Here is a 27,103-nt window from a genome sequence, read left to right as displayed (position 1 = left end):
GTGAGCCAACTTGGCATAACACTGTGCTTCTCTGTTAGAACATTCAGCAATATCTGTGGACCAAGAACAGAGAGTTCCTTGAAGACAACTGCAAGGGTCTGCCAGAACTCTCCTCTTTTTATTTCTTCACCAGACAACAAATACAGAAAGATTGAAGTTAGCTTAGAAAGTAGGATGGGCACTAGTGATTATCTATAAGGAAAAAAAAAGTTAAGAAGGGCTAGAAAAAAATTTTTAGAGTGTATTAACTGTCCAGAGGCATTTTAAACATTTTAGAGAATAGGAGTTAGTTAGAGAATCTCATGATAACTATTCTAATATTAGTGTGAGATACTCAATACTTCCATGACCTTTCATTTTAGTACATTTGCAAATTCTGAATGCTATGTTATAATTTACTTAACCTTCTGTTTGAGACAACCAAGTTAGAACATACTGAATGAACATATGGATTTAATCAAACACCTTGTACACATGGTATATATTAATGAATCTAAAAACAGTATGGTATTCATAAAACATAAGGCTGATCTTGATGGGGTTATGATAAGTACATTATTCCATTAGTTTTTTTTAAACAAATAATTGGGCAAGCTGAAGTTTGAGGTTATTAGAAACAACAAAAAATGTGTTACAGGCAAAAAAAAAAAAAGCAATCATCATGTTTCTAATTCTGAGCATATATGCACTAGTATATCTAGCCATTTTACTGATAGAACATTGTGAAAGAATATTATTACTTAGCCAAATTATTCAGTCCTTTCAGGCTAGTTGCATCAACTTTGGTGATTTTGTTGCCATCAAGATGTAATTCAGTGAGGGAAGGAGGAAGACCTACAATATGGAAATGTATGACATTAAATTAGCAAATAAATGTAATTAGAGAATGTACAACTATATAATGAGGATATGTGCCATTAATTTTCCAAACGACATACAGTTTTAAAAAATCTGCTCTGCATCTTACTCACCAGTTTTGCTTTTCATCTTTTTCTTTCATCGCTTTTACAATAATACATTTGCTTTGGGAAGTAGTACAAGCCCTTTCTACCTTTCTCCTGGATTGATTTTAATAAAAACATGGACTGTGTTTATCATGTATTAGATTTCCATCCTAGCAACTTTTAGGATACAGTTGTAGAACTGAAGTCAAACCCTGAATCTCGTTAGTTTCTCACCCCTCTGTTAATGGGCTAACACTGCCACTGGTAAAAGATAATAACTCTAGAATGAGGCGATGAATGATAATAAAGCAATTATGTATAAGTTCAGCCTGCATACAAACTTAACCAGGTGTTTCATTAATGAGTATCATCAATAACTAACATTTATATACTGTGCTGACTTTAGTTTTAATCACCTTTTCCATGGAAACATCAAACACCTCTGCAACTTGGTGTGTAGAGAGAGAGAGCTAAGACGTACTGGTTCTTTTTAAATCAAGACTATTTCTTTATACGAGAGGAGTACAGAGGCCTATTATCAAGTGATCTGCCATATGTAAGGCACCTGGGGAAATAATTTTAAATCCATAGTCTCCCACTAAACCTCTGGATAGTAATTCGTAAACAGCTATGATTTCTAAAAATTTAGTAAAGTAAATATAAAAGTTTAATATCTTATTTTCATTTCCTCCTGCCATCTGAGGATGTTATGTTTTTATATAGCTTTTAAAACTGCATGTTGTGCCATTTACAAGAACAGCAACAACTACAAAGAAAATAGCAACTTGGTTACATGAAGAAATAACATCTGCTTAGCAGAAAGTGTTGGTTATTTGTTTATAGAGAACAAAACTGGAAAGTCATGGGTTATGCTTGGTCTAAAGTTTTCTTTGCATCCCACCAAAGTCTGTCAAGATCGTCTATTTAATGTAAAAATTTATTCCATATTTGATTTGAAAATGACTATTAATTTCTCAGTGGTAGTACATTTTGTGTGGGAGATGGGAAGGAAAGGAACTTCTGCTTACTAAATGTCTGTTCTGTGCTGAACACTGAGATTGGCAGTTTTCCTAACTTAGCTCATTTAATTTTTTTCAATGTATAAATTACTTTTAATTAATCCTCGTTCATAGATGAGAAAATAGAGATTCAAAGTTACCCATCCTGTAAGCTACCTAGCTACTAAGTAGGAAATGTAATATGCTGCTAGTTGGCCAAAGAGTTAAAATAAAATGCTCATAACTGAAGGAAATGAAACAACAGTAGCATTATTCTTATGAATAACTATCAGGAAATCACAATCACTCTTGGAATAAAGGATTTCAATCATTTGAGTCTCCTTAGAAAAAGTAAATGTGGATTTTTAAAATGCTATAAATAAAGCAAATGAGTATATAACAAAATAATGACCTAACTCTGGAGCGTGAATTTATGATCTTTCTACTTCACTCCACTGCCTTTTCATGTCCATCAGTGATGGGAGAGAATATGTGGAATTTAAGACTCCTGGAAAGTGGGCGATGTTTGAGCATAAGGATCCCAGCCTAGGAAAGGAAGACTCATGTATTCCATGGGCATAAATGTGCACGGGAAGAAGGACTTAACATGGCAGCAGAGGGAAATGGTCCAGCACATGAGCTCTGAGGTCAGCCCAGCACAGCCGCAGCCGTGCAATTTCTAGCTCTACAGTCTTGGTCGCAATTTGCTTTATCTCTTTAAGACTCATTTTCCTCATTTATAAAACAGATGTGATATATTACTACAGAGGATCGTTTTGAGATTCTCATAACAGAATCCATGAAAAGCATCTTGGCACAAGTGCTTAATAAAACTAGTTACTATAATTTTCATATTATTAAGAGTTTGGTAAATAAAAGCAAGCTAGAGAAGATGAGAAAGAGCATTTGCACAGGGAGGACATGTAAGAAATTAAGGAAAACAGATCACTCACTAAGTGATGAAATGTGTTACTGAGAGAGATTTAGGAAATGCTTTAAGAAGGACAGAAAAGTCAAAGACTGCTTAATGCAAGTCATCAGGCAGCGTGAAGTCGCGAAAAAGACCTGGACTTTAAATTCCAGCTATTTTACTTCACCTCCTGCAGCTCTAAGGCTTTAGGCTATATATGTATGTGTATACACACACACACGCACGCACACACACACATATACATATATAGGCTATATATATATATATACACACACACACATACGTATATATATATTTTTAGGCAATATATATAGAAAATTTTATATATAATTATTATAAAATACATTATTGTAAATATAAATTAAAATATATTTAAAAATATAAAACCCCTGCACTGGGGATTAAAACATCTCTTATTACATGTAACAAGTCAGAGACTCAACGTGAAAGTGCTTTCTGAACTATAAATCAATCTCCCTCCATCTACCTACCTATCATCTATGCAATCAGTTGCTGTTTATGGGCAGCAAAAACATCCTCTGTAGCAAAAAGACTATGGAGAGGGCAGGGGGTAGTAAGGAACCACTCTATAGACTATGTACCCTCAAGACTTATTTCTGTGGAAGCACAATGAAGGATAATTGTCTTCTGTGGGCAAGTGCCTGTATTTTGTACTCAGTACAAGAACAAGACATCCAAGCTGAGGAAGGACCAGAGGGGAAAATTTGAGAACAGAGGGGCTTTTGTGAGACTGAAAAACCTGGGGCCAGAAAAATATGAAAAGTAGAGAAACTTATTTTTGATGATTTGATGCCTTTTCTGTTTCACAAAGATTGGCGTATGTGCCTCTCCTGGCTAAGCCTTAGCACAACGAGCTTACTCCTGTGACTGTGATGACTGTCGTTTACTTGCCTGGCTTTGCTTTAGACAATAAGCTCCCTGAAGGTAGGTACGTATCCTATTCACTGCCCTGCCTCCAGGGTTTGTGCTTTGCCTAAACAAAAGGAGTGCTGAAAATACTTCTAATGAATAATAGAAGATAATGTTAATCTACTAGTTATCTACAGGTCAGGTATTTCTCTAATTATTTATTTAATTTTAAAACAACCAATGAAGTGGATGTTAGTATTACCACCACTTTACAGATTAAAAAAACAGAAGTTAAAAATAACTTGTCCAAGATCGTAGAGCCAGTTAGGGACAGTGAACTCAAGCAAACCGACTCTAAAATTCATACTCTTTACAACACACAACCACCACTCTTAAATAACAGTGTGACCACTGTGGATCCTGTAATTCATATAGTAATGACTAGAATGTCCTGAGATGGAAAGGAATTCACCAAGGGATTGGTGACTCAAAGAAAAAATTGGCTCAAATTTCGTAAGTACTTCATGTATCATTTTTTTAAAACGAAGTACCACTAAAGTACTCTATTTTTAGGTAACTGTACTTTTTTCTTTGTGATGTCACAATTCTATTGTGTATTAACTTACATGTTAGAAGAGACTTTATAGGTGAAAGAGGCTGATCACCCCTACAGTTGGCCTGGATGGCCCAATAGTTGCCTAGGTTCAGTAGAAACACTTTGAGGAATACAGAATTTACTAGAAATAAAGTTGGCCACTTTAGTTACCATTCAGATTTCCAAAACCATTTTTTAAGTGTCAAAGCTTTTGGATTTAGATATTCAAATTGCTTTGGAGAATTTTCATCACCTTGAGGGATGGTGGTGATGTTGGTGTCAGCGATGCGGATGTAGGAGAGCTTCTTCATTCCCTGGAAGGCTCCATTTTCAATGCCTGAGCTCTTTAGTGGGTTGGTGCCAAGCTCTATAAATGCAATAAGGGCAAGGCTTTAAGAGGACAATTTGAGGGCATTGCAAGTCAGCGTAGTGTCTGTTTCAACAAGAAGAAATTTAGATCTATAACGACTTGACTGAAAAACAGAAGAGATATTAAAAGACATGCTTCTCAAAGGGATAGCAAAATGGGATAAAAATTTCTCTTATTAAAACAAACAACAAAAAACAAAGGTTTGTGGAAAAGCAATAGTAGCAAAAGCAATAAGAACAAAATTATTTAAGGTCCATACACAAGTTTACCTAGAAATCAACAAAAGCAAGTGTTTACAAATCACACTAATGGGGCTATTACTTGATATATTAAAATGTTGTTAAATAATTTGAATCTAGCATTTTGTAAGCCAATTATTAAAATTACAAACTTTTCACTACACACAGAACAAAACATTAGAACACATTTTTTTTTAAAGCAAATGACTATAGATATTCCAAACAGTACAAATTCCCACAATGGAAAAGTACCCTTTAGATATATTTAATTAAGCATTACTTAATTCCATCCTGCATCTTGGGCATCCAAGAGTGTAAGCCCTAGAGCTTTCTCCACATTCTCAGATCCTCAAGGGCAATAATAAAAATGTTGTAAGGCACAGATTCAAAATTCCATTTCTCCTGGCCCTTCTACCGGTTATTCCTGTGGGCTTAAGACATGCAAGTTCTAGGTAATTTACCTTCCTGTAGCTAAAGCTTACTTGTAATCTTTTAAGGTGAACTTTGAATCCTGGTCTTAGAGTTATAAGAATATCTGTACCTACGACGATCATCTGGTTCAATCCATTGAACACAGCCTTTCGCACTTTGGTGATCTCATTCTCATGGGCACGCAGCTCCTGAAGAGTTTTGGGCATTTTCTCTGGCAATTCCTTCAGTTGATTCTTGGACAGATAAAGTCGTTCCAGTTTCACCAAAGGTGCAAATGCTCCAGGGCTGATTTTGCTAATTTTGTTGTTGATGAGAATCAACGTCTGTAGATAGTGAACAACAGAAAAAAAATCTTAATTCCAAAACCTTCCCTACACACACATACACACACACACACATATACAAAACAAGTGTGTAGTTTATTCATTCCATTTATGAGAGTAGCAGAGAAATCTTCAAAATTAAAAGAAATCAGAAAAAATTAAACAATGTGATTCCTTTACTTAAAAAGCATATGAAGACCTGAACAAACATTAGGAGTCAAGAGGAGAGGACTTTAATAAAATTTAGGTTTTATATAGGTAAACATACATAGAGAGATTTAATTTTTACACAATAACTACTCCTAAAGGTTGAAATCACCAGAGTGACCTGAAAAGAATCCAGGGCTACAGGCATCCACCCCTCCATCAGCTTTTGAACCTAAAAGTCCATGTTCATGGATTGTTGTCATGGCTCCTCTACAGAAGGGTGGCACTAATTTATACTACCACTAGCAATTCAAGAGAGTAACGTTTTCTTGCAGCCTTGCAAATTTAGATACAATCTTTTCTCAGTGTTTGCCAAATTAGCACATTATGTTGTAGCTCATTGCTGTACTTTGCATTTCCTCATCTCTTGAAAGAGTAAACAAATTTCCTTTGATTTTGCTACCAGTTATTTTTTTGGAGGGAAAGGATTGCTTTCTCACAAAAATTCTCATTTTTCCTAAATTTTAATGTATTTTACTAATGGATTTACAGAATAAAGATGTAGTTAATATGATATGCAAAGACAATGTATTTTTCTTCAGTTTTTGCCCTTTTTACATACAAGGGTGTATATATATTTATATATATATATAGTCAAATATGATAATATTTTTGGTAATTAAAAAATTTTGTTTCTGAGTTCTAATACAGGAGATTACTTGCAAACCATTATGGCTATGTTATAGATATTACTAAACTTTCTTTTGTACTACTTCATTCTCTTCCAATGATCTGTATGTCTACAGAACCACACTTATTATTTTAAGCCATCTTATCAACCAATTCTAATGAATTTAGAATAGTTTTATTAAGGTCTAAGAAACTTGCATTTTAAATTGTAGTACATTTTTAGGCACCTATGAAAATGCAGAGGGGCAGAATAGGAACTAAAGTAATAGAACAGTGAAAACATTCAGTCTCAGAATTGCATATTTTCTGAAGGTAACAGCTGGCTCATTAACTCATGTACGTCTTCATATAGTTCACATTATTTGACTAAGTAAAACTTATTACAAGTAACATAATCTTTTGACTAATGCCAACAGGTGCATTGGTTGATTAAAACAAAAGCCTAGGAAATTTCAAATAATATTACAGAAAGTTCAAAAACTCATGAGGGTTAAAGTCAGAGGAAATTGATATTAACAAGCAAAATATCCAGGAAATCGGTAAAAGCCAGAGCTAGAGGAGAGAAGAGTTGAGAGGACTTGCATCATTGAAAGACAGCCAAAATAGCGAACAGTTAATTATCAAAGCAAAGGATGTCCTCAGTTGCCATCTATGGAAGAAAATTCTGAAAGATTTATTCAATTAATTGCATTAAACATGGTCTGAAAATCTGTTTTATTTTACGTTAAATGTTGAAACCTATTATGAAGAATCAACCTGATGATGTATATTACCTGCCATTTCAGGTAATAAAATATTACTTCTTATACCAGATAGTAACTAGACAGTATCTCTACTGCTAAGTATGCTGTAGTTATAACTGCTGCTAAATTCTGAGGTGGTGTGACATTTGTCCCCAATCATTTCTTTAGTAAAATGGAACTAATAACACCTACAGGGGGTTGTTGTGAGGATTAAAAAATGATCATGTATATAGACTGCTTCTTTGCAAAGCACCTTTAAAATAGAATAGTTGGTTAAAAGATCTAGTCCAGCAAAAAGCATCTTTGCTTTCAGAGTAAAATAAATGTGAAAAAATGCATAAACTGCAAATTTTTGGTCATCATGATATAAAACGTTAAGATCCATATAAATCAGAGCTTCATATAAAACAGATCCATATGTGAAAAAAGTTACTCGACATACAGTGTTGCTAAAGGTGGTTAATGTTAGTTCCACACACAAGGATGTGCATTTAAGAAGGTATATAGAATTATAACAGGCAATGGCAAGATGTTGATATGGGAAAAAACTGACAAATTACATTGGCTAATGACAAAGTCCAGCTAAACCGGAGGCAGTCAGGGTAAACTGCAGATGTTCTTCAGGAGATCAGCTGATGAAAAGAAGGAAGACAAGCCAAATGGATTGTCATTAGTTAGGTAAGAGGCTGAGAGAAGTCAAGTTAGGAGAAGACTTATTGCTTGAGGGTCAGGAACTGCCTTGAGTGCCACTTAACCTAAAATTGAAGCACAGGCTCAAAAAATCAGGACTACCTACTTCTCTAGTAACTAAAGAAAAAGCGATCTAGCCTGGTAGGTAGGGGAGAGGTGATGAAACAGTGACGCGCAATAGAAATAGTATGGAAGCAGAAAAAAAAAGTATTTTCACCACTTTATCAAAAGAAAATGGTCAGAAGGTACAAACTTCCAGCTGTAAGATAAATAAGTACTGAGGATGTAATGTACAACAGGATGACTACAGTGAACACTGATGTATGGTATCTCTGAATGTTTCTAAGAGAGTAAGTGCTAAAAGTTCTCATCACAAGGAAACTGCTTTTCTTCTTTTTAAAATACCTGTATGAGATGATGGAGGTTAATTAAACTTATTATGGTAATCCTTTTGCAATATATGCAAGTCAAATCATTATGCTGTACACCCTGAAGTTATGCAGTGTTGTACACCAATTATATTTCAATAAAACTGAAAAACAATCTTGAAACCTGACTTAATGTTATGGACAATTTTCTCCAAAGCCACTTATGTAGGGCACACTGTGCCAGGTGTTGTTTTAAGGGATTTTATGGTTACTATCATATTTACAGGCAATTATTAGTGCACAGACTCAAGCCAGACTGCTCCTGAGTTTAGATCACAAGTTCTGGCTCTTATCTGCTGTGTCACAATAAGCAAGTAACTTGACCTCTCTGTGCCTGAGTATGCTCATCTGTATAAAGGGGTTATCAAGAGTGTCTACTTCATTAGAACAGTTATAAAAATTAAATAAATTAATGTATATAAGATGTTAAGAACAGTACCTAGTATATAGTAATTGCTAAACAAACATTTGCTGTTATTCAATCCTGACGATTTTTGTTTTGTTAATTAAAAAAAAAACTCTTTCACTAGATTTATTAAGCTTTAATTCAAAGGAAATATATTGATTGTTGGCATTATAATACTTAATTTTCCATTATTTTATACAATAATTATGCAGTTTTTCTACTATATTTAAGTATAAGACTACTCTTAAGCAACATGTACCACTTATAGCCACAGTTGTAAACTGGTAAAATTCTTGAGAATAAAGGAACATTCTTCTGTTAAATACTTTCAATTGTAATCCTTGGTAAATTCTCATTTCTTCCCTTCCTACTCATTCAAGTGTGCCTTTCCCAGGTGAAATTATGATGTTTACCTTGCATAATAACAAGGATAGAAATGATCATGAATGAAAGAGCAAGACAAAAATAGCTGTTCAACATCCTCTGAATGGTTAGAAGCTCTAATAAACTCTCTACATCCAGTGTATACTTTAAAGTAGAAAGAAAGAGATTGCCAAGATGATAAGTTGCCTAAAAACATACCTAGAAGGAGATGTGGAAAAGAAAGAACACATTATTACAAATGCCAGATTTAATGAGAATGTCACAGAAACTAGGTATCTCTTATTTAAGGACATGAGGAGTTTACACAAATTATTCAGATTATACTTAAAATACAGGAAGTGGGATTAAGAGAATTTTCCTTCCTTAAAAAAATGTAGCTTTAGGGTAGATTCATGCAAATGAAATGAAGCTTTATAATACTTTGGTTTATTGAAACTAGTAATATTCAGTTTTACTTTCACCTCTTTTAACTTATTCCAGGGATAGTTTAAATAATCAGTGATAAACTTTGTTGGTGTCACCATCAGCTTGCTCCCAATGAAACCATAATATGAACACGGAGAGAAGGTGAATAGGGGCCCATGTCCAGTGCACAGAGAAGGGTCTCACTGGTCCAGGGTTCGAGATCTCCAGCTCAAGCCTTACCTCCACTGTCGTGGCGCCTGTATCCTTCACCTTAATCATCTTCTATTTTTATTTGCCTGCTGCTCGCTTTCTTCTGCCTTTCTTTCCTCTTGCACAGAAAACCCTTTTCTCTCCCTTTCAAAATTCTGCTAATCGTTTATGATTCCTTTGTCCCATATTCTCTCAAAACACTGACTGGGTAACCTAATGTAGTTATCATGTCTTTTTTTTTTTTTTCCCTCTTACTTTTTGCCCATAACCTTCACAATTTATAATGTGCTTATATTATATTGTTGGATACTTCAATAATTTAATGGTGCCATTTTATTATGTGCTATTATTTTTGTTAACTGTTCCATGGACAATCTTAAAATCTCAAAGAAAAATTCTTTGCTTCCTTTTAAAAATCTGGTAAATTTTCTCCTAACAGATGTTTATTGCTTTTCTCATCTTGGCTGTCAGAAAGTTGATAACTAAATCTTGTCTTGATTATGCTACCTCTTTTCTGCTGGAATTCTGACTGGTAGCCTGACTGTACCACATTATAGTAGAGGTTAATGGAAAATCAGAGTAGAAACACAGATACAGATAAGGATGCAGCATGCATAATCCTAAATACAAGGCAAGATGTATGACATATATATATACACAGAGAGAGAGAGAGAGAGAGACATGTTTTTTTTCCTTGGTGCCAATCTCTGAGCCTATACAAAGTTATTTGCACCTCTTAGAAAAGGAATGAAAGAAAACAAAAGAAATGATGAAATAAAGTAAGGCTAAGGTCAGTCCATTTTGTGTTTTGTTCCACTACTGAAGTGCAATCTAGTTGGGAAGATAAAGATTTTTATTGATAAAACATGTGAGAAGATTAAGATATAACATATTTTTTAGGAAGGCAATCCTAAGCTGTATGGGTATATGTAAGAAAATTGGCTAATTTTTTAGGGGTTAATGAGCACAACACTTTGCTCCCTCATCTCTCTCCTAAAAAGAGAATTTAATAAACACTTACGTGCTTACTTATTACCATATAGTACCCTTGGCCTCATCTAAATTTTATTTTGAAAAATACTTTGAGTCAGATCTTATTACAACTTAAAAAGAAAAATTTCTTACATGAAGGTTCTTCAGGTTCTTAAAGTCTCCATCTTTGATTTCAGTTATTTTGTTGTTTTGCAGGTCCAGCAGTGCAGTGTCAGGGGGAAGGTCTTTTGGCACTTTTTCCAGACCTAGCATGAGAGTAAAAGCAAAGTGCAGTCAGTATAAAGGGACACCTGACTACAGAATCACAAAGGTTATGTTTACAAAGAAATCACTGTTGCAGTGGTAGTCTTACCACTACTATATTTTTCTTCTTCTAGGAAATGTATTATTTGTAGTTTGAAATATCTGCTTTACCTTTTCCAACAAAGTCAAATGATTTTTTTAAAATCATAAATGGAACACATTATTTCCCCCATGTAATTACTCTTCTGCATAAAAGGAAAATTAATATTTTGTAAGAGTGAGGCTCAGATATCTCAGTGCACAGTGTTTTACCTCATTGTTCTTGTTCTAGAAAGTAATTCCTTTCATAAGTGTTAAGTGGGAGTAATTTATAAATCTATACCTTTCTACATAAATACCCTTACAGTATAGAAGAGCTTTAGCCAAATCATTAAAGATCCTTTTGATAACCCTAACACTGTCACAGATCTACATATAAAATTAAAGTTATATGAATATGCAACCAAGTTGCTGGGGCAACAACTTGAAAATTTATTCAAGCTTTTGAAAGAACTTTCAGTTTTAATTGGAATGTCAAAACAGTATCACTTTTATGACCAAAGGGTATGCAGCTAATCAGAATAAGATAAACAAAATTAGTTAATGTAATTTCTTTAAAACTTATTATATGTAGCATTACTTTGGGACTTTAAATTTAAGTCTAAATAACTAAGTTACTGCTTTTCGTTTATAAATGTAAACACACTGAATAACCAAATGCTCTTAAGATATTAAAATATTTCAGTAGATGTAAAAGGATAAACTTTTATTCAAAAGGCATGGTATTTAAAATAAATCATCATTATGAATGTTAATGGAGAAAAATATTACATTATATAATATTTTACTTTTCTCTCTTCCACTGGCTTTTTTCCATATTGATGTAAGATGTTAAGCAAAAATTTGGTATTTTATTAATTCAAATTCATGTGATCATTTTCATATTTTGAGACTATATAACATAAATCAAAAATGCTTTTCAACCCTCTGTCATATCTGGGACTTGAAGTGCAGAGGATCATTCAATTAAGTCTGACTGGATACCTTCTGGACACCATCAATTTATTAGGCCCTGGGGATACAGCAGGAACAAGACAGACACTGCCCATATCCTCACAGAAAAAAGAATTAAATTTGCAATTTTCAATTAAAAAGAAAATTGCAACAGGGTATATAATAACTGCTATGTTGGGAAGATACCATTTCAAGTTTGAATCTTATGTAAGTATATACAGGTAAACTATCATAATGGCCACATTCCTATCTTCATGTCATCCATGAAAATCACAGAAAATGTATCTGAAATCACCTACTTCTGAGTTCTTTCCAAAAAAAAAATTAGTTCATATTATCACTGCTCTGTTGATAGTGGGGAAAAAAGTTTAGTTCCCAATTTGTGGTCAACTATGTATATAAATTTGAATACCAAAGTGCAGGTGATTCTGTACATGCATAAATATATTCCAAGAATTCACTAGAGAAATAATTCAGAGAGGAATAATAAAAATGAAGTGTTTTCAGTGATGAACAGCTACCTTGTAGGAGGATATTTAACGCACTACATAGTCACGATCACTGCCATTTTCAGAAATGTCAGTTTGCTAATTTCATGCAATTAGGAGTGGTAGACTTTCTGCCAAATCTTTGATAATTAGGGTTCTCCAACTAAGAAAATACATATTTCCTTTCATTTGGAAAAAAGTTACTGCCTGTGTTTCATCATTACTCCGTGGCCTCATTGTCGAAGTCTTAATTCCCACTTATGCTTACTTTTAGATGTTGTTGAACTTCAGTTCTAGTGGCTCCCTTAACATTTGTTCAATGCCAAAGTGCAGATAAATTTCAGATGGGGAGAGAAAAAATGATATATCTGGATGGCTGACAGCTTTGATTACGTTGCCATCCTAGAATTTTATAATAACAGGAACTGCTTAGGTTGAATTATATACATTTTTTCCCTGAAGATTTAACATAAAAAATGGTTCAGGCTTGTGGCTTTTGCAGCTTAGTTCTCAGAGAGTCATCTTGGTGATTAAAATCACAACCCAACAATCTTCTCTGAATTACTCAAAAATTCATATTCACTTGCGGGACTTCACGTATCAGTATTTTATTATTAAAACTTTCTATTTATGTAGCATTACAGTTCATGAAAAACTGAAAATAAGTTATCTCCTTTACCTCACAGCAATCCAGTGAGGTCCATAAGGCAGTATGATAGTTTCATTTTTCCAGATGATTTTTAGAAAAAGTTTAGTGACATGAAGCAGCTCACATAGCCAGGAGTGATGAAATACAGATGGAAAGACTATTCTCCTGGTTTCCACCAGGGTATCTTTCCCCTGTTGTGCCTATTTGTATCCCCAACAAGACTTGTTCTGACATTGGACCTAAAAACATGCTGTAAATTTAAGGGCTAGACAGGGCATCAAGGTGTTAACTAGCTTGCTCAGAAACTACAGGCAGAATACAAAGGGGACATTATCCCAGTTATGAGCTCTTAGAATGTCACAAAGGGAAGGACCATTAAGTATCAGCTAGTCTTTGGTTCCCAAATGCTGATTAGTGATGATCTGTGATGAAGTTATTAGTCTATATCAAAATCAGACAAAAATGAGAGCATTTTGGTTAGTTTTAATATAAATTATCAGACACACACACTTCTGAGACTAGCTCCAGCCCCATTTTAAATATACCTTCTTTTAAAAAAATTATTCTAATAGTAGATAGCAGGTTGTTGTTATTTTGTTGGTTTTGACCTTCATTAGAAATCAACTTGGTCAACATTCAAAAAACTTGACCTGTCCCAGAAATCAGGAACTTTTAAGCTAGTCCAGTACTCTCTTTTCATAAGTAAAGAAACAGAAACCCAATGAAATTAAGTGGCTTATCCACGGTGCCTCATGGGTAAACTAAAACAAGGACAAGATGGTATGAGTCCTCACTCTAGAACTATCTGATGCACCATGTATTCACATAAACACTGTACATATTTTTAAAAGATGCTGGTCTACACTGTCCCTTGAACATACTGTGCTTATTCCTAGCTACTCATTTTTGTTCCTATAATTTATGTTTTATGGAACACTCCACCCACTCATTTTCTTCTACTGCCATTCTAACAGTCCTTTAAAGTGTACCTATCCCCCCCAATCCCCTATAGTATTCATCACAACCATTCCAATAACAAACCCCTCCAAACTTCTTATGTATCAGCTTATAATGTATTATACTGCATTTTCCCTTTTCTTTCTTTTCTTTAAGATCTGGGTAAGTAGGAACAAAGGACTATTTTTCACCAGAGCTTTGATCTCACTGCCTTATATACAGAAGTAGCTTTTTGATTGATTAGTTGTAAAATCATAGTCTTTTCTGCTGTCCCATGGTGAAAAGTTCAAGGTCATGGTTTCAAGACCTTTTCTGCTACGTTCTGCTACAATCATCTCTTCACATCCTTTCAAGAGGTTATACATTCTCATAATACATCCCCAGAAGTACTAGGATGCAACTAGACATAATAGTAATTTTCTTTCTGATTTGTATTTGGCCAGGAACATTTTTGAAATGAATGTTACCATCCAATATAACAACCTCATCATCTGCACCTGAAAACTGCTCTCACTTTCTTCTGTGTACTTGATGTATATTTGTGAGGAAGCTTTGTCACATGTGTCTTAGGCTGCCTTTCCTGGCCCATGTGGTGACCAATACAATGATAAGAGTTTCTTTGCATGACGTATATTCCTCATGGGAAGGGATCAATTACACACCTTTGAAAGGTAGATACAGATCCTCACTATAGATTAGTACTGTCAAAAACAATCAAATAAATAAACAATTAATCCTGAATCTGATTAAGCCTCTAGATGTAACTCGTAATTTATAAGAAATAGGTCAATGAGGAACATGCTAAGATCTACTAAAGAAATGGATTCAACAAAATCCCAATTTCTTCAATACGTAAATTGCAAGAGAAAATTAAGAAATGTTGGTAAAACTACAGTTTTAAGGAGACTTAAGACCTATTTAAATAATGCAATGTATGGACTTCATTTGGACTCTTATTCACAAAGAAAAACTGTAAAATAAAACATTAATAATATTTATAAGTTGATTGAAAATATGTATATTGAATGAATATTTGATAATATTAAACTGTTTTTAATTTTAAATGTAATCTGGTTATCACGGTATTATTTAGAAGTTTTAATCTTTCAGAGAAACATACTGATATATTATTGGGTAAAATGATACGGTATCTGGAATTTGCTTCAAAATAATAAGGAAGGGGGAAAGTGGGTGGGGATATATAGGAACATACTGGCCTTAGTTGATACTTGCTGAAGCTCAGTAATGGGTGCATGAGAGTCTCATCTTATTTTGTAAACTTTCTGTATTTAAAAATGTTTCTCTAACTTCTTTTTATAAGATTATTATTTGCATTTGAATCCTGGTTCCTCTTCTTGATCCTTAAGATCACTGGGAAAGTTGCTTAAATTCTCTGTGCCTTAGTTTCCCTGTATCTTTCACAGCTTACAATGTATTATACTGCATTTTCCCTTTTTTCTTTTCTTTAAGTTCAAAAGGTGGAGTCAAATTCCCCTCCCTTGGAATCTGGCATGGCCTTACAATGTCTCTATGAACTAAAGGAATGTGGAGGAGGTGACACAGCATGACTTTGGAAACTAGGTCAGGAAAGGTTGTTCAGCTGCTACCCAGTTCTGGGATGCTTGCTCTGGGGGCAGCCAGGGGCCATGTAAGATGTCTGTCTATGTTGAGACCACTGTACTGGAGAGGTCACATGGGGCACTCCTGACAACAGAACAGCTGCGCTCTCAGGAGACAGCGGCACCAACTCGCAGTTGTGAGAGCGCGCTGGCTGGGGGGTCCATTCTAGGCCAGCCTCCCTATGGCTCTGGCCCCAGACAACACCCAAAGGCAAATGCATGAGAGACCCCAGGTGAGAAAGGCCCTTCTAAGCCCTGCTCAAATTCTCTGTACCTTAAATCATGAGCAGAATTTTATTTTTTTTAACTTTCCAAGTTTTGAGATAATACTTACTCAGCAACAGTAAAAGGAACAAAGTGGTTTCCTAAATTTTATTATTTTTCAATGAGAATTCTTTAATTCTAAATTTCCCCATTAAAATGCAATTATTTTCAAGACTAGTCTGAATTATTTAGTTGCTCTTCCAAATGCAGTAAAGGAAACTTTATCTTCTTTAAAATAGGGTTATATATTAAAGTATTTATTAAAGATATTACCAGAAAATAATTTCTGAAATACAGGCTAATGAGAATTGTACTTATTTTTTTCAGCTTGTCTCAGTGATAAATAGTACTGTTCTGCTAGCAAATGTCAGTAATCTGGTAAACATCATGTTGGACAAAGGCCTAAAACATCATGATTTTCTCTGCTGTTTTTTCTGCCCTGTGGCAGAGGTCCAAACGCAAAGATTTATTCTTGTTGATTTCCAACAATTTTATATTTCTGTATACAATTTAATAACTAGGACAATGGTGATACACTTCAGTTATGGGCATATGACCAAAGGAATACATAGGGGTCCCAGCTCCATCAAAAAACATTTCTGCTAAACATGCATGCATGTTTCCTTCTTTCCCCCTTAAAAATGGCAATCTGACTGTGATGGCAGTTGGATTCAGAAATAGTAGTAGGTCCTCCCTTTAATTCAATTCTCTTTCCAAATAACCTAAGGAAGGTTTAAGCTTCCTAGGTCTACAGTCACCCTCAAAAAACAGTAAGAAAGCACAGCTCCATAACTCCTAATTCCCAGTCAGCCATGTTCCCTCCTGTTTCCAGCTTGATAGAATCAAGAATATTGTAGAATTTTGCACTCATCCAAGCACTAAGCCACGCCTATGTTCATCTATTCATTTGTCAAACATTGATTGAACCTACCAAGTATAAAGCATTTTTTGAGTAGAGGGCCGAAGATAAATGATCATGCTTTTCTTCTGATAGAGTAGATATTTAAATAGGTAACTAAAGAAAATAAATAATTATTATATATGTACATATAATTGCTTCTTATAGACTCATCAAAGCAAATATAGATTACAGTGAAAACACAGAGGTAGACAAGCTGCAGAAATTGCCTCAAAGCAACCTTCGGACTAAGTCAAGGGTTAACTAAATCTTGAGCATTGTAGTGTAGCTGCTACAGGGCTTTTTCCTTTTATTGAGACTCGATTGCAAACTGGGCTAGTTCTTCTTTATCCTTATTTTCAAGGAAATATATAATTTTCTTGCTACTCCTTTGAAGGAGGAAAGTTAAGATTAGAGGGTATCCTGCATTTCCTCTTTTATCCAGGAAATTAATATTCTGTCTAACCTACTCCCATCCTGTTCTCTGGAGCCAGAAATGATCTTCCAGAAGAGAATGCACCACAGCTGCATTCTAACCAAATGCCTTGATCCCACACAGCTGCCTTTCTCTCCCTCCTGGGACTGGGAAGGAAACCAGGGATATGTCAGGTGTCAGTTAGGTCAAGGAGACAGATGCTTCCTTTGGCCTTCTCTGACCCCTGTCTTCCTCCTTCTCATCTTCAACCACTTGAGTCAGGAGCTTTGGTTATCTGGATCACACCTGAGTATTCCCCTTGCTGCCTCTAAGATCTGTCATGCTCTGTCCCTACCCAGTACCATTTTAGGCAACGAACTGGGCATGCTCTGTGCATAGCCTCCTTCCTGTACCGCATCTTAGAGATGCCCTTTTGGTGCAGCTGAAACTCCAAATGAGAGTCACCCCACATTCCTGTTGCTGCAAAGCCAGATGTAAACTATGAAAGCAACTAAGGTTCCAGCATTCTCTCTGTCCCTCTACAAAACAGCTGCAATTTATTCTTCTGGGATGATTTCATGGAAGAAGTCTAATAGTCCATTTACCTCATGCGTAAGATTTGCTTCTGGAAAAGCAATTTCCCCAAATAAGAGACAAGCTATGGCATCTGTCCAAGTAGTGGCTACTGGCAAAATTTTCACTAATTGAAGCAAACTGATTAAAAAGAAGAACACTAACTCTATGCAATTTAAAAGATTGTGCTTTTACCTGTGATTTTTTAAAATTAAAATTTCTCTTGCATTAGAAGATATATTTTAGGAACCATTAGTTATAATGCTTTTGCTTGGCAAAATAAAATGTTCTGTCTTCCAGCATCACCTCTAGAGGGCTAACTATGTAGGTTGTGAATCACTTATGATTACAAAATGGCCAAATGCTTTATTGTTCTCCACTCAACTTAACCAATTTTGTTCAAAGGAATAGTGTTTGGGGAACACTATTTTGATAATTACATCATTTTCTAATTCTTGTGTATTTATATTTGGATGTGATATGACCTTTAGGGAGGAGGGGAGAGAAGGTGCTATTTTGTATCCAGCTTGACAAGTCACATACTTATTAAATATAAATATATAAAATATATGAAAATAAAGAACATTATAAGAAATAGCCTCATGTTATTAGCTGCCTTTGTCTGAAATGGTAAACTGAACATAACAGTTACTATGATAAACACTTTCACAAATATTTTCTATTCTTACCTAATGAAGTAAGATATATTCCTATGGATCCAATGCAGAAACAGGTTTTGAAAGTTTCAAAGTTACAGGTAGTAGATGATAAAGCAGGACTTGCATTCAGAGGTGTTGAACTGCATGATCCAAGTTCTTTCCACTATTCAATGCTTTTAAGGGTGTTTTAACTCTTTTGAAACTTGTTCATAAGAAATGTGTCAATAACTATTCTGTAATTTGGAAAATAGTCAAAAAAACAATTCTTACGCTTATTTCACCTGTCAGGGCTAATCTGCCTTTAACCAATGAGATGAAAGTCAATGCCAAATAATGCTTCCTGGGGATACTTGCTCCAAAGATGAATGGCTGAGTGAAAGAGTACATAAGTAAGGGGACTGTCCTCCTTTAAGATGCTAAGTACACAAAACAAAGCATCCAATCACAAGCTTAATATTAGAACACTTTTAAAAGACTTGACAAGAATGAGTTACATTGTGGGTTTATTATTTCAAGGAAATCTACAGGTTTCTGAATTTACTAATCTACATTTATTTTTATAGTATTTTTTATAAATGCCGTAATTAAGGGTGAATTATTTTATGTCTTAAGAGAATGGATAGAGAAATAAAAGAAGATAAGACTCTTCATAAAATTCTGATTCAAATTACAAGTTCAGCCGAATAATTTGGTCAATATCAATGGAGAATTCATTACTTTCTTAGGCTAAAATATGTTTACTTTCTCAATCCCCCATGCTCTAGAAAAACATATTATAATGCTCTTCTGATAAGTTGGAACTAGGGGATGATTAAAACAGTCGATTGTATCTTCTTGAATACCTCAAGTTTTCCCATGGACTAATTATTCAATTTTAGTTTCACAGTCTTTACATCCTAGCTTTGAAAGAACTGTTTAAAAATTTGATGTTGTTTAACTTTATCATAATTACTTCCTAGTGGCAAAAATACTCAAAACATTTTAATAAGAAATGTTTGCTTATGCTAAACACTATTTAGATAATAATATAACAAAGCACTATTGTCCTTCAACACTGTAGCTCTTCTCTGCTCATTATTCTCTGGCAAGAATAAGCCTTAAGAAAACATTAGTCTTTGATACAGACAAGCATTCACGTTTCTCATCCCAAAGGGCCTTTTTTTTCTTTATTATAATAATTCGAGCTTCGTGGTCAGATCACTAGAGAAGTTAAAACAAAACAAAAAAAATAAACTACAATGCCATGAGTGAGGTTGTCCATTTCTCTGTCCTTGCTTTTTCTCCTGTGTTTCTTTCATCTTTTACTCCACATATGCATCATATAGAAAAAAATGTATTGAGCCTCTGCTATAAGCCAGGTCCCTCATACAGATAGTAGGATGTCTGAGACTGACTAATTACTCTGCAGATGAAGCTGTCAAGGCTCTGAACAGCTTGCCGTGATCATAATATGAGCAGAGGCTACACAGTAGTTGCAAACGTGAATCAAGTGTTTTCTTTAAAGGCAAGGGGGTTGCTTTTCCTTTTAAGAAATGTATTTTCTGTTTTAGAAATATCTGACCATAATTTTTGACAATATATTTAAATCTGCACCTGTGAATTAATAAAAACCTACAAGTAACTTGGATGAGATCATTGTTCATTGGAACTCAGTTCTCTTCTTTAAATACGGTTCCCCGAAACAAATCATGATTACAATCTTGGCTACTGCTTCTTGCATATAAGATCAGTAAGCCCAAAGGAATAATGTACACTCTGGGCTCTTAGAAAAAATGATAACATAGAAAACAACACAAAATAAACAAAACAATGACAAGGACAAAAAAAAAAAAAAAACTGTATCATGAGACATCCACGTCAATGAACTTGATGTTTCCTAAGGCTACATTTTTCTGTTTAGTTTTAGCAATAGTCTTGGAACGTTTTCATGATGAACAATTTGAAAACTGTCCCAATGCTTTCATCAGAGTCAGTTTTTATGAACTACTTCTCATGAAAGCAAAGTAAAACTATAGTTTTTGGAAAATAAAACTTCAGTGAAGTGCTTCAACAAGTCTTTCTTCCTTAAAATTATCAACTCCTTATTGTTGATAATATCTGTGTGGAGGGGGTAATTATGAATCCTTTTACACTTGTTCTCAGGCAAAGTGAGATTTAACTTGCATCACATATCTTAAGAACTTGGCCATTTTTGCAACCTTTAAAAAACGTTACCACTAGTGTATCTATCATTTGGTGAGTCCCTTGTTCAGATATTTTTAACATCATTATTCTTCTGTCTACACCAGTAACAGAGGTCATCTCTAGATGCTATAAAAGTTTCTGTAGAAGCTGATAGTAATCTAATCCCCCCTGTTGGGGGTACACGATTCAAAAAAGGAATAATCACCACCAGCAGACTATCAAACCCACAAGAACAAGGACCATATCTCTCCCTCCTCCCTTTCTCTTCAGGGCCCAGAACAGACCTGACCCATTGTGAGATCTCAATATATTTGCTGAATGAATGAATGAATGAATGAATCTAGTGGAACTGTCCTGTCACCTTTTAAAAGCTTTTCTATATGCTTTTTATTTGGGTTCAAATGGCTGTCTCGTACATGTCAGCATAGAAGAATCTATCTCAAAGTGTTTGTTTGTCAGTTGTTAGTATTTGATATGTTTTGTGTTTTCCTGGGTTCCTGTTTGTAGTTTATTCCAACTCTAGGAGTTAGTGGCAAAATTTCCTGCAAAATACTCCTAGAAAGCATGTTCTGAGTAAATACAGGGTTTCTGAAAGAAGTGTCCTACTAAGCTATGGGGCTTCTTCCATAAGGAAATGCACCATGGCAGAATCATTCTGTGAGGGTTTTTTTTTTTTTTTTTTTCTCCTCTCCAGTAAGAAAATGAACTGAAAGAAGAGAGGAATGTGAAAGAGAGGAATGTGAATTACCTGCCATGTAAACTAAATTGATTAATTCCCCTTTGGTCCATCTGCTGGGACTCCAAACTTTCTGGAGATTTATCTTCTGAGTGTATTGCTCTTGGAATTCCCAGGCCAAGTTTTTCTTGAAAGATGATAAATCAAACTGTACTTACAGTGTTAAAGATATATGCTCCCTGATTATATTGATGATTAATATGATTAATGTGCTGTGATGAATATGATTATCTTATACCATATCTTACTTATAAAGATTTCCTATGAAACTTTCTAAATAATTTAAACAGCTAGATTACAAAATGCCAAAGGTAGAGGCAAAACTAAGATCCAGGGATTAAGGGAGTATTTTGGTACTTGGGAGATAATTTTTGTTCTAAAAGTTTATTTGTTTTGCTTCTGTTAATTCTGCATAGTTTACAGTTTAGTAATAGTCAAACTCTGTTATCTGGCTAAGGCAGGAGGAGAGAGATCACCCAGGCTTTCTTAATACCTAAGACTTCATGAGAGCAAATCATCGAATTAAAATAAACCATCACTCTGGAATCAGAGAACGTAAGATACTGTTTTGCTCAGAATCTTATTTTACAGAAGGGGAACCATGAAGCTCAGAAAGAATTTTTTTTTTTTTAAAGTGACTAGTCCAAGATTGCAAAGTGATGGAGTGCTGACTTAAAAAAAGAAGGGAAAAAAGTTTCCTAACTTCAAGGCTACAATGTTCTAGCCTGCTCTGCTTCCCTACGTCCTCATTAGGTGGCACTGTCTCTCACATTTGGAATTGCAGAAATTAAAACTGAAAATGCTAAGCTCCCAGGGAAGCCATTTCCATGAATAAAACAGATCAGGTAGGTAAAGAGAGCCTGCGCCCCACTCACCCAAATCAGAACACTGGACCACTCGAAGATGGCACTGACAGCGGAAGGGACACACTGGTCCCAGAGGTTCTAACTCAGAAACATCAGGAAAGCGATCTTCCGGGCCTATCCCAGAAGCCTCATCTTCTAGCATAAAGTCAAATAAGCCTTTCTGTTGAAACGGTCCAGCCCAGGAAACTTGTGCAACCAAGAGGAAGATGATAGTGGCCTTCATGATTTATCGCATATATTTTCACAATCAAGGAACCTAGGAAACAAACAGAAGGTTGAGAAGAGTAGCATTGCCTGATTTATGTGTTATTTTTATGTAACACCTGACAGTGGAGTGAGCATGGAGCAGAGCACAAAAAAAACTATTATATTTATTGTTGGACACAGAGCATTAGAAATGTGTTTGGAAGGTTATAAGGTACATTAGAGACTAACTTGCACAGCTATTTACTTAGGAATATAAATTTGAATATTATTTAAATTTACTTGAATATGGGGTCTGAATTAAGACTATGGATTATATATCCAAGTCATGTGTAAAACTGTTATGATGATAAATCACCATGCAATTTTCAATGCTCACTCAACACCAGCCATGCCACAGTCAAAATAGTTTTGTCTGTACACATGAAAGGTCTCCAATCCCTGCTTCAGAAATATCTCTGGAAGCCAATCTTATCTCTCCAACCTAATGTATTTATCTTGGTCCAGACTTCTCATCACTCCCTGAACTATCATGAGAGCCTCCAAATGGTCTCAGCCTTGACTATTTCCTCCAGTCCAGGATCTTCCACTCTGCTGCCCAAGTCATCTTCTAAAAATTAAATTTCATTGTATTCATTTTCTACTGCAAACCCTTTGTTTACTTGTCAAGGCATGCCAGTAAGATACACATCCCCTTTGTTGCATATAAGACCATTCATAGTTTGGTACTAACTGATATTTCAAGCCATATTTCTCTCCATTTTCTCTCTATTCCCAGTACCCACCTCAACCCTGACATTCAAAGCTAATCACCATTTAAAATACCTACCTTGGAAGAGCGAGGTAAAGACTAAATGAGATAATGGGCTTCCCTTGTGTATTCCCTGGCTCATCCAGGCAGGATGCTGTTTTCTCCCTCTTCTGTGCTCCCAAAGCACGTTGCGCTTACCTCTTTTAAAGAACTTATCACATTATATTGTAATTTGTTTTGCGTGCTTGGTCTGTCCCCCCAACTAGAAGATGTACTCCTTCAGGGCGTGTCTTATTATTCTGTGTTCTGCACCCGAGCCTTGCACAATATTGTGCATGTAAATGACTCAATTGACCATCAATTTATTAATAATACAAGTTATTCAATTTGTTCCCGGCAACCAATCTGATTTTTTAAAACACACAATTATCTTTTTTCAATATCAAATTTCTAGCATAAGAAAGACATCAAATTGAAAATCTCAACTTGTTATAGGCAAGATTCAGTGTTAGACATAAATCTATCAGCTAGTTTCTCAAACGGATCATTTTTAATAAACCAATTTAAACACATACAGAAAAACTTATCTGATTTTTATATGACTTATAAATTATTTGGTTTTACCAACAGGACTATTTTGTAAACAAATAAACAAAATCCATACAATATTTATCCATTCATTCACCAAGCATTTTGAGATACATACTTCTGTGTTATTGAATCAGTTGTTTAGTTGGCTGAAGTGAATTAAATGAATCTGAATAACAAAATCTTAATAAATCTGAATAACAAAAAGTAGTCGATCACGTAGTAGAGAACAGTCTAGTTCTGAGTTGAGTTTTTTCAAACTCCACTGAAACTGCTCTAAGTATTCCCCAAACACACTGAAGATACTATCCTTAGTCTCATCATCTCTACTTTGAATTGTGCACTAATGAGTCCATATTAAAGTTGTACGTTCATACCTATAGTTAGAAAATTATTTTCAGTCATTATCCAATGGTAGCATATGCAAAGAGGAAAATGTCTTTGTATGCCCTAACCTTAATGTACTTTCTGGAAATGTTTGCCTAGATCCACTAGAGGGGAAACAAATGTTTTTAAATTTCTTACACTTTTGTTCTTAGTTTATATTTACTACTGAAGCATGTCTAAGGCAGCACATATGCAAACAGACTTGAAGCTTTTCTTTTAAATAACACCACAAAGGTTATTATTTGCACTGCCCTTTTAAATTCAGTATCAGGTTTTCTCTAGAAACCCATTCCCACTCAGTTACTGCATTGCCTTTTAAAGGAGACCCTATTGTTTTGGCAGCATTCCCTTGGATTGGATCTAAGGGAGTGGTTTTTGGTCTGTTTCACATTAAAATGCAATGTTTATGGTTTACCACAAGTTTGCTAGCCTTGCATATTTAATGTCTTACAATTTTAGGAGAAAATGAAGCAAAGTAATTGCAGATTTAATAAATAGCAACAAGAATTAATGCGGATGTTGCTTTCTGATTTTTTTCTCTAGAGTAGAAAATGCCTGGTTTATTAACTCAAAAAAAGGAAATGTTGAGCATTAGCTCAGAGGAATATTATCATTTTATATTTGTTTACTCTTATTAAAATGGTGCAAATTCTCTACACAATATTCTATTTGGTTGACGCTGAACTCAAGTAGACAGCTTTTAGCTTCTATTACTTTTCACTTTCATTTGTGTATGTATGTGTGTGTGTGTCTGTGTGTGTGTGTGCATTTTAACCCTGAAAGTCCTGGGGAAGAACAGTATGTCCAGGAACTTTATACAATTCCTCCATGAAATAAGCTTTTTAAAATTACTGCCATAATACTTGGAAGACTCAGCATCCTAAAATAATTAATGTGGGCTGGTAATAGTCATGATTTCTTTAATCACTTCCTTCCTTTCTTAATAAATCAAAAAAATAAACAGAAAATAGCAGTTGCCCTTTTAGACACCAAGGAGACTATTATTGAGGTGGCATACTTTTAAAATTTCATTTAAACTGTTTTAAGTATTCCCAAAATATATCCCTCTTTTCTAAAGGCTGATTGCTAAAAATGTCACTGCTTCACTAAAGCTCATTGCCATAGCTTATGTGTTCTATCAAAAATAATAATTCCTAGTTTCTTAAACTACTTCACCTCATTGAATTAACTATATCATTCAGATCAATATTTGCATGATGTCATTTATGCCTTTGATGTGACTTTCAAAGTCAAAATTTAACCCTCAGGAGATAGTGAATGCAGGGGAAAATTAAAATCCCCCAGCACTAGGTGAATGAAAAACCCCAATAATAACAGAAAAATTTTTTTAAATAAACAATAAAAGCAACATTTATCCATATATAAGGGTTACTATAGGAGGTATCTGGTTCTTTTTCTGGTCAAAATAGCAATTCAAAGAAAAAGCCACAGGTATTTACATCACTGGGAGCCCACTTAACCAGTGGTCATCATGTTACCCTGTTTCGAAATTAGAAAGAAAAATAACCCACACTTTCATTTTATAGTGAATGTATCTTATAATAAAATTTCATTTGCTGCAAAAATTCTGGCAGGGTCTCTTCTTTATATTTAAGGAATTACGTGAGACTATTTTAGCTAGGTTCTTAATAATCAGTAGAAGTGTTCTCAGTGTTTATTTTCACCTCTCTGATGATCATTTCTGTTATTTTTTAGGTTGTAGAAATACACATCAGACTTCTACAGCTAATCACCAGAGTTCACTTCTCTGAGGTTTTAAAAGTTCTTAAAATATACAAGAATTCAGGAGGAGAATAAATCCTTAAATATATAATCCAACTACGAACAGTATGGTAGTCTAGAATACTTTTCTATAAACATTTCTTAAAGAACTAAACATTTAATTGGTACAAATACAAAATACATCAATAAAGATAATCATGGTCTTAGGTTATAGTTTCTTTAAGAAACATCTTTGCAAGAACAGAGAGAAAGAACTAAAACAATGCATTCAACCATTTTAGCAAATACTTAGTTTCTGTTTTCAAAAGCAATACTTGTTTAAAATGCTGCATAAAGATTACTGAAAGTTTAGCACACATTTTTTTTTTCTTTCTCACCAAATAATTCCCTTTTCTCTCAACTTGATCAAAGTTTTATTAGTCTGTAGCAGAGTTCAGGACAATTATTGAAAATCATACCTTTTAATCCGGGGATTTGCCACAGGAGCCCTCAAAGCTGAGATGTAATTACACTAAATATTCGGCCCAAGCAAAAGAGTTTGCAGGTGTGGAAAGGAGGAGGGGGTAGGTGCTGCTCTGTGACTGTCACTAGGTTGAAAACCTCCTGCTTCTACTCCATAGCACAGTTAAAAAATAAGGTTTCCCTCAATGAACACAATCCGGCTGACACCCACATTAGATCATATGGTAATGATATGTCTCTTGTATTGTAGCCAGAAACTTTATCGGCCTTTTTTTCTCCCCATTTAAATGCTTTATTTCTTTTGCATCTCCTTAAGATTCTAAACTGCTTATGTAGTGTAGCAGTGGAGCAACTTGACTTGGGATTTGTTTTATTGTGTTGATTCATTTCCCTAAAATATTGTAACTAAAGGGTTTGTTTCCCCACCCCCAACCCCACTCATCTATCCACCCTTTCTAGTCTTGTTTATCATACTTCTGAAATGACAGGGTTGGTTTTTTTTGTTTGTTTGTTTGTTTTCCTTTCAGGACATGTAAGCTTGGCAAATGGAATGAAATTATTTTAAG

At 34.7% G+C, this 27,103-nt stretch overlaps 1 protein-coding gene and 1 long non-coding RNA gene across 4 annotated transcripts in view; one reads left to right on the top strand and one right to left on the bottom strand.

The window, feature by feature from the left end:
* The window catches only part of DCN (decorin), a 32,649-nt gene extending 5,755 nt beyond the window's left edge, over window positions 1-26,894 (bottom strand). Inside the window, exons 1-6 of one of the 2 annotated variants that reach the window (XM_006180769.2) lie at window positions 26,534-26,894; window positions 22,412-22,658; window positions 10,931-11,043; window positions 5,489-5,702; window positions 4,592-4,705; window positions 741-834 (exon numbers count right to left, since the gene is read on the bottom strand). In XM_006180769.2, coding sequence (XP_006180831.1) covers window positions 741-834; window positions 4,592-4,705; window positions 5,489-5,702; window positions 10,931-11,043; window positions 22,412-22,625 — 749 coding nt within the window. In that variant the 5' untranslated portion in view covers window positions 22,626-22,658; window positions 26,534-26,894. Of the gene's footprint in view, window positions 1-740; window positions 835-4,591; window positions 4,706-5,488; window positions 5,703-10,930; window positions 11,044-22,411; window positions 22,659-23,435; window positions 23,628-26,533 lie in introns of those variants that run through there. The other variant, XM_006180770.3, reaches the window with a different exon arrangement.
* Window positions 1-27,103, top strand: part of LOC106729114 — a 507,053-nt gene that overhangs the window by 392,775 nt on the left and 87,175 nt on the right. The window lies entirely within an intron of this gene.

The sequence above is a fragment of the Camelus ferus genome, chromosome 12 (assembly GCF_009834535.1).
Source record: "Camelus ferus isolate YT-003-E chromosome 12, BCGSAC_Cfer_1.0, whole genome shotgun sequence".
Lineage (NCBI taxonomy): Eukaryota > Metazoa > Chordata > Mammalia > Artiodactyla > Camelidae > Camelus > Camelus ferus.
This window is presented reverse-complemented; position numbering and strand designations above follow the sequence as displayed.